The sequence below is a fragment of the Ornithodoros turicata genome, chromosome 8, assembly GCF_037126465.1.
Source record: "Ornithodoros turicata isolate Travis chromosome 8, ASM3712646v1, whole genome shotgun sequence".
Taxonomy (NCBI): domain Eukaryota; kingdom Metazoa; phylum Arthropoda; class Arachnida; order Ixodida; family Argasidae; genus Ornithodoros; species Ornithodoros turicata.
In genome coordinates this window covers 7,088,448-7,097,376 of record NC_088208.1, presented here as the reverse complement: position 1 = coordinate 7,097,376, position 8,929 = coordinate 7,088,448, and the positions used below count along the sequence as shown (strand labels likewise).

Here is an 8,929-nt window from a genome sequence, read left to right as displayed (position 1 = left end):
AATCTCCAACAAGTGGCGTCACCCGCGTTATTTTCAAGATTTTACCCGTTTTGAAGGTACGTAGTGAATGTGCGAGGCATTCACGTTCCTACTACGTGGTTATCCATGCGCTTCCCGTCTTCGCAGGCAATAGGGCTGTTGATAGGGAGAATGCTAGGCTACTGCAGACTGCAACCATAGGCGCTGTGTCTAAAGGTATGCGTATACGTCGATGCGTACTTCACAGTGACATTTTGCTGTAGCAGTGTTTTGAAATTACATTTCTTGCAGGTTAAACTCACATGACGCGGCAGGCAAGGGAGTCCATGGCGAAAAGTTAATATAGCCGAAGTTGGATAGCGTTAATTTTTGCGCACGAAAGGCAAGCTGGACACATCGCAAATCTCCAGCTGTACGAAACACAGTGCAGCATGGTCGTCGGTTATGCCAGTGCTTCAACATATGTTTCAGCGTTGCACTTCGGACATTGCGGGCATATACCTTTAAGTTTACCCCTTGTGGACCGATGCTGTGTGTGTTTATGGACATCTTGTTTTCAAAGACATGTAAGTGCTCAATAATAATGCGAAAAAAATGCTTGTCATGTTACGCTGTGATATAATACCTGGTGAGGTAGTACGATGCTATGACGCTGCGTCTCATACGAAATAAAGTGTTTGATCTAATGTTGCTTGTTTGTGCCACTCATACGCACTGTTGTGCGGTGTTGATGTGATGTTCAGAGAACGCCAGTAAGCCTGGCTAAGGCACGGGGAAAAGGTCCACTAGTGGTCCGTCAAAGGTCGTCATTGACGTACTACGGACTTCCTTGGGACGTGCGCGGATGTTATTTTGTCACTTCTGAGTACATCCCAAGTATGTCAAATTATGTTTCAGGACGTCCTCAGGATGTCTTCATCGTCCTGAGGGTAACATCATGTAGACGTCCTTGGGACATCGGTGGTTTACTGGGTTGTTATTATTGTTATAACTCTTGTTTGTTCTCCTTCTAAACTAATAGTGTGCAAAGGATGTGGCTAGGTTTTTCTTTATCGTTTACCCATGTAATGACCCTTAGTTGTCCCTCGGGTTTTGGAATAATAAATAAATAAATAAACACTCACCCATGCTTAATTCCGTATCGACTGTTAAGACAGGCCACAGCATCAGAGAGCATGTTATAACAGCATCAGACACTTTTCCAGCATTACAAGGTGTTCTGAGAGAGTTGGGGGAGAGGGTCCTTATTACAGATATGTTGCAACAGCTTCATGTAGATGACATGTGTTGAAAGTTGATATAACAAACACTCCCCTGGCAGCAGCTGCAGAGCAAATACGGGGGAATGGATTTACCGGACACTCGTATGGATTGTGTGGATAATTAACTGGCGCGTAACGACACAGTTCTCAGATATCTTACTCTGTGTTTCCTGCGAATGGTACAAAAAGCACTCTCACTGAAGCACACGAAAATGCGCTTTGTTCCTCAAACTTTGTGGTCAGAGGCAAAGCTCCAGCTTATTATGTGCGTCATCAGAGCTAGAGCACTGCACGGGCCCGGGCCCCCGACCCGGCCCAGGCCCGCGGGCCGGGCTGGGCTTGTTATTGGCTGTGTGCTCCGGGCCGGGCCGAGCCCGGGCCGACAAAATACGCCGGCACCACGGGCCGGGCCGGGCCCGGGCCGTTAAAATACGCCACCACCGCGGGCCGGGCCGGGCCCGGGCCGACAAATATGTTCCCAAGAGTCAGGCCCGGCCGGGCCACGCAGCTAATTCCACACATTGGAGATGCATTAGTTCATATCATCATGCGCTTGCGTCATTCCTGTGCATATTTTGCAAAGACAAGCAAAGGGTACTGCATTATGCATATGATTCGACCGTCTAGAACATTCTCCAAGCCACTTTACATTGCTCCTCACTCCTCACATATTTCACAATCACTCTGGCAAAGCTTGGTGAGAGGGATAGGGACTGGGAGAAGCAGTTTGTCAACAGCATGCTCTATCTCCGCAAAATCTTGACAGTGTAACGATAACGCCCCGTTTGTTCTGGATTTAATTTGGTCTCGTGCGGTTACGGTGTTAAACCGCCATCACTTGTATGTTTGTCTTCTCTCCTTATAAATTTACTTATAAATTTGTTTGATAATCGCCAGAAACGCGTACGTCGCGGCTGGAAATACTAGGCCGGGATCTACTCGCCGGGTCACCGGGCCGGGCCGGGCCGCATAAAAATATGAAGGTCCGGGCCCGGGTCGGGCCGGGCCATTTTTCGATGCGCCCGGGCCGGGTCGGGCCCGGAAAAGTCGGCCCGTGCAGTGCTCTAATCAGAGCCGTATATTAAAAGGGAGTATGGCCATTAATGCGTCATGCCTCAGAGTCATATATTAAAAGGGAGTCTGGCCATTGGGAGGAGTCACAAAAAGAGGCTCGACCTGTCAATCACAGTTTCGCTCCTCTGATTGGTTTGCTTTTTACCAAGGGGGTCGCCATGACACCATACTGCCACCCAAAATGGCGACGAAAACAAACACAGTGAAGCGGGGATTTAGTGACAAAAAATTTTCACAGACTAACCTGATTTTACGCTGCAAATGTACATCCTAATATAAGTTTCTCGGAAATCAGTTTCAACTTATGCTCATCCATCGATATCTAACTGAAAATAATACGTTTTGTCGCCGGTGTTAGGCCTAGTGAACACGGCGATCACACCGAAACCATAACAAAAACGGCACTGTGCTGTACAATCTTATATTTAATTGCTGGATTTCATGGATATAAATATTCTTGCCTCTTATATTCCAACTATTCATGTGGATTTGTTTAAAAACCATACCGACAACAGAATGTGTCCCAGCTGCCGGCAGCGGTACAACGACGGAAGCAGACGACAATTCCCGACGTGCCTTACGCTCCCTAGTGAAAAAAAAAAAAAAAAAATAGCATAGGCTCTTTGGCTGCACGTTGAACATATGTTTATAAGTCCCAAACGTCGCCATGCCAGCATTGGACAGCTGTTTCGGCCTTATTGGGCCTTCATCAGCAATGCGTAGGTGGGCGACGTTTGAGCGAGTGGCGTCGGAAGGTCACGTGGAACATGATGTCCTCCCGTCAGGGTGAGAAACTCACCTCTGAAAGCCCTGTGCGAAGCCAGTAAAGTATTAAGTGAAAAAAAAAAAAAATAGCGGCTCTTTGGCTGCACGTTGAACATATGTTTATAAGTCCCAAACGTCGCCATACCAGCATTGGACAGCTGTTTCGGCCTTATTGGGCCTTCATCAGCAATGCGTAGGTGGGCGACGTTTGAGCGAGTGGCGTCGGAAGGTCACGTGGAACATGATGTCCTCCCGTCAGGGTGAGAAACTCACCTCTGAAAGCCCTGTGCGAAGCCAGTAAAGTATTAAGTGAAAAAAAAAAAAAAATAGCGGCTCTTTGGCTGCACGTTGAACATATGTTTATAAGTCCCAAACGTCGCCATACCAGCATTGGACAGCTGTTTCGGCCTTATTGGGCCTTCATCAGCAATGCGTAGGTGGGCGACGTTTGAGCGAGTGGCGTCGGAAGGTCACGTGGAACATGATGTCCTCCCGTCAGGGTGAGAAACTCACCTCTGAAAGCCCTGTGCGAAGCCAGTAAAGTATTAAGTGAAAAAAAAATAGCATAGGCTCTTTGGCTGCACGTTGAACATATGTTTATAAGTCCCAAACGTCGCCATGCCAGCATTGGACAGCTGTTTCGGCCTTGTTGGGCCTTCATCAGCAATGCGTAGGTGGGCGACGTTTGAGCGAGTGGCGTCGGAAGGTCACGTGGAACATGATGTCCTCCCGTCAGGGTGAGAAACTCACCTCTGAAAGCCCTGTGCGAAGCCAGTAAAGTATTAAGTGAAAAAAAAAATAGCATAGGCTCTTTGGCTGCACGTTGAACATATGTTTATAAGTCCCAAACGTCGCCATACCAGCATTGGACAGCTGTTTCGGCCTTATTGGGCCTTCATCAGCAATGCGTAGGTGGGCGACGTTTGAGCGAGTGGCGTCGGAAGGTCACGTGGAACATGATGTCCTCCCGTCAGGGTGAGAAACTCACCTCTGAAAGCCCTGTGCGAAGCCAGTAAAGTATTAAGTGAAAAAAAAAAAAATAGCGGCTCTTTGGCTGCACGTTGAACATATGTTTATAAGTCCCAAACGTCGCCATACCAGCATTGGACAGCTGTTTCGGCCTTATTGGGCCTTCATCAGCAATGCGTAGGTGGGCGACGTTTGAGCGAGTGGCGTCGGAAGGTCACGTGGAACATGATGTCCTCCCGTCAGGGTGAGAAACTCACCTCTGAAAGCCCTGTGCGAAGCCAGTAAAGTATTAAGTGAAAAAAAAAATAGCATAGGCTCTTTGGCTGCACGTTGAACATATGTTTATAAGTCCCAAACGTCGCCATGCCAGCATTGGACAGCTGTTTCGGCCTTATTGGGCCTTCATCAGCAATGCGTAGGTGGGCGACGTTTGAGCGAGTGGCGTCGGAAGGTCACGTGGAACATGATGTCCTCCCGTCAGGGTGAGAAACTCACCTCTGAAAGCCCTGTGCGAAGCCAGTAAAGTATTAAGTGAAAAATAAATAGCATAGGCTCTTTGGCTGCACGTTGAACATATGTTTATAAGTCCCAAACGTCGCCATACCAGCATTGGACAGCTGTTTCGGCCTTATTGGGCCTTCATCAGCAATGCGTAGGTGGGCGACGTCTGAGCGAGTGGCGTCGGAAGGTCACGTGGAACATGATGTCCTCCCGTCAGGGTGAGAAACTCACCTCTGAAAGCCCTGTGCGAAGCCAGTAAAGTATTAAGTGAAAAAAAAATAGCATAGGCTCTTGGCTGCACGTTGAACATATGTTTATAAGTCCCAAACGTCGCCATACCAGCATTGGACAGCTGTTTCGGCCTTATAATAGAATATTTATTAACACCAATCACTTATTTACAGCATACCCTTAAATACAGCAATTTACATTACTTTCTAAAAAGTGTTGCCTTATCACTACACACAACTAAATCGCTCTTGAGCGTAACTGCACTCTAGATCCATTCTTTACAGCAATGTACCTAGTTCCCCACCTCTTCAGAAATTCATGTTCACCCAGTTCATGTAACTTCGTGTCTAAGTGGTTGTACAAAATCTTTCGAAGGCGTATCAACATAGGATACATTAGTCTATATGGTCTCTTCTGAACCAGTGCAATGCATCGGCTGCGCCATACAACATACAACGCTGTCGCTACAATCAAGCTTTGGAAACGGCATCGTCTTTGTCGACTAACCATCGGCCGGAACCCAAACGTTCTGCGTACTAAAGTAAAAAAGGTTTTCACTTGCACACATTGTTCAACTGCATGGCGATTAGTTTCCGGGAGACTACAATTGGGACACGCTAAATTCCTAATCATACCCCACCTACACAGTCTGTCGCGCGTGGGTAAAACACCATGTCCAGCCTCCCACATAAAATCCCGAACACAATGCGGAAGGTCACACGAAGTGAGCTCCAACCACGTGGCCTCGAGATTTCGCACGGTAGGCACAGTATCCACCCGCGACGCACACAAGATTTCGCAAGTCCGTGAAACTGGTGCTTCTCTGACATTTATTTGGGAACACAGTTCTTGGGTAACTTTATATATATTTACAACCTTTGAGTAAAACTTAGGTGTCACCTCAGCACTTGGACACATATTTCCCAGGCCACGCGGCAGGAGCGTTCGACGGTTAGGGCCCAAGAAATACAATACAAGTGGCCTTCCAATGCATTCAGTCTCATCCAGCATTTTTAACACATGACGCAATGATAACAGCGTACAAAATGTGGGAATGCATGGCAAACCCCAGCCTCCTTGTGAACGCGATAACCGCAAAATGTCTCTCGTAACTAGCTCAGTTCTGTCTCCCCAAAAGAAAGAATAACATAGTGATGTGAACTGTGCACAAAACAACCTTGGGGGAGAAACCACTCTTGCAATATACCACAGTTTTGCACAGAGGACAGATTTTATCAGGTACACACGCTCCTGCGCTGATAACTGGAAATTACGTGCAATACTTATTTGCCGACTTAGTTGTTCCAACAAGTGTCTCCAATTTTGCGGAGAGACACCATTGTTGTCAAAAAGGACACCCAACACTGACAAGCACTGAACAGTCTGTAACCCGTACGGGAGCGACTCACGGAGCTCGCCCAAAGGAAGAACCTTGCTCTTGTCTTGATTTAACAGTGCTCCAGAGCAACTTGAGTACAGGTCAAAAACAGCAAATACATTCAACAAACTATCAACGTCTCTTGCATATATTGTGATATCATCTGCGTACGCTGACGCAGCCACAGTCTTTGTTCCAGGAAGCGGCAGCCCTCTTATACGCTGGTTTGCGTTAATCATGCGTAGGAGGGGGTCGATACAGATTGTGAAGATTGCAGGCGATAAGGGACAACCCTGTCTTACTCCCCTGGATACAGCAAAAGTTCTTGTTGTTCGCCCATTGATGACCAGGTCGCTTATCAGATCTTTATATAGTTTCCTGATTATGTCTACGAAATGTTGTGGAAATCCGAAGTTTTCCATTACCGCTGAGAGATAACAATGTTCAACCATGTCAAAGGCTTTCTTTTGATCCAACGAGGCGACCAATCCTCTTTGCCCACAACTCGTAGTAAATTTAATCAAGTCTCGTGTCAGAGATAGAGAGGAAAAAATTGATCTACCAGCGACAGACGACGTCTGATAAGGTGATATGATGTGAGGCAATATATTCTTCAACCGGCTGACTAGCAAAGCCGCGAGCACTTTGTAATCTGCGTTCAATAAGGTTATTGGCCTCCACGCCTGGGGGCTCACACACTCGTCCTGACCGTCCTTCGGTAATAGAACAATTCTTCCTCGTTTAAAAGAACTGGGTACTTCCCCCGTTCTAAGAAACTGATTGATGAGGTCCGTTAACTTGGGCCCCAGAACACAGAAAAAGCGCGTGTAAAATTCGACCGGAAGCCCGTCGCATCCCGGCGATGAAGATGCCTTCATGCTCTTCACTATTGACCATACTTCGGTCACTGTTGCTATCTTACCGAGCTCTTCGGTGCATGACCTAGGAACTTGGGGCAAGCTCGTGAGAAACGATCCGATCGATGCTCGAAATTCTTCAGAATTATCCAGTATTTCTCTTGTATAGAGCTGCTCAAAGAAGCCTACAAACGTGTCTTCTATGTCCCTAGCGGATTGCGATAGCCGCCCATCTGGCATCCGAACCTGGGTAACGCGCGGACGAGAATTACGACTTATTTCTCCATTACGAATGAACCTTAAGACCTCAGGAGTGCCTATCGGTTGATGCCTGCTCACAAGCACCGCAGCTGTACGGGACGACAGTCTCAGGGCTCGGTAGTAACGTTCCCTGAGCAGTTCTAAATACTCCTGCATGATGAGGGTCGCTGCACCACCCCTCTTTACGATTTGCATTCTTTTCCAAATGTCTCTTAACACCTTCGTGTCATTTATTTTCTTTTGTCTTCCCGCCTCGACAAACAGGCTACGCCAGTAATCTTTCAATTCATCCCATTTTGATTGACACTGTCCTTGTTCCGCCTCCTTCAACGATTCCCTAATCTTTATCTCTATTTGGTGCATGAGATTGTCTTCTCGTAACAAGCTTACATCCAGCCGCCACGTGGAAGGACCGCCGTTAGCATTATCGGGAAATTCCAATTTCACACATAAAGGCAGGTGGTCCGAAGTGTTGGACATATTTGATGGGAACCGCAAAACTTCACATTCAGCGATCCTACACTGCGCAGAGACTGGAAAGTAAACGCGGTCTAGCCTAGTAAAAGAGTTTCTTCGTGACCACGTGTATTGGAACGCATCGCCATAGACATGCACCCAAGCATCTTTTAAAGCGTATTGCCGAACCATACGCCTTAATTCTCGTGCAGTACTGGTGCTCCTACCCAGGCCCGGGCCTCTAACGTCCCTCCGGGAATCTAGGACACAATTAAAGTCCCCGATAAGGAATACTGGATGTGCATCGAGCATGAAAACATCTAAATCACGAAAAAAGGGGTTACAAGCGCTATCTTGCGCTGGTGCGTAGACATTGATAAACCTTATCTTTGTATTAAACATAATAGCGTCGAAACAAACAGCTCTACCGCTGGTATCATACCGAACTACAGTATTTAAGAACAACGCAGGACGAAAAACAATGATTCCTACACCCTCACATCTGGCTGTACCAAATGAAAAGTAACATTCAAGTGCGAAGCGCGACTTGAACTCAGCGACATCTCTCACTGAACGAAAATTGGTCTCTTGTACGAAAAGCAAATCGCAATTAACAGATCTCGCCCACTGTATAACATCTATCTGCTTTTGAACACTACGGAAGCCCCGTACATTTAACGTTATAACACTAAGGCTCATGGTTACTAACATCATGAGATTTTCACTCCATGTCCGAGTCCGTAGAACATTCATAATCTAGTTTTGGATTGGAAACCATAGTTATCACCTTCTTGCGCTTAGATGTGGGAGCCAAGTTCTCGTCCGTCGTGCTACCGCTGCTAGTTGCGAGCTGTCTCTTGGTGTCTGCACGGTCATCGGCATCCGCTTCATCCAGGCCGTCCTTGGCTGCCGCCGCAGTCTGCTGACGGGCGATTGCTGTGCCTGCCTTGTTGGTGGGGCTCCGTGTCGGGGCCGCTGCTGCTAGACGCTGTGGTAGAGGGTGCACCGCCTGCACAACCTCCGTTGACGATGATTCTTCGGAAGATGTCTCACTTGGTGAAGACGTTTTTTCGGTGGTAGCCTCAGTGTCCAGTGGCTCTGAGACTTCATCTCGTATAAAATCCTGTTCAGCTGGTGCCATTACTTGATTGGCCTCATCCGCCACAGGCGCCACACGAGCGTCGTCCGCACCCATT

General features: G+C 47.5%; 1 protein-coding gene across 1 annotated transcript; it reads right to left on the bottom strand.

The window, feature by feature from the left end:
- Positions 1-5,018: 5,018 nt before the first annotated feature.
- LOC135366381 (uncharacterized) lies at positions 5,019-5,699 on the bottom strand. The gene has a single exon (XM_064599062.1). It carries the CDS (start codon positions 5,697-5,699, stop codon positions 5,019-5,021), a length of 681 nt encoding a protein of 226 aa, XP_064455132.1.
- Positions 5,700-8,929: the final 3,230 nt, after the last annotated feature.

Coding starts and splice junctions, on each gene's coding strand:
- LOC135366381 (XM_064599062.1), bottom strand. CDS start 5,699: ATGTGTCCAAGTGCTGAGGTGACACCTAAGTTTTACTCAAAGGTTGTA.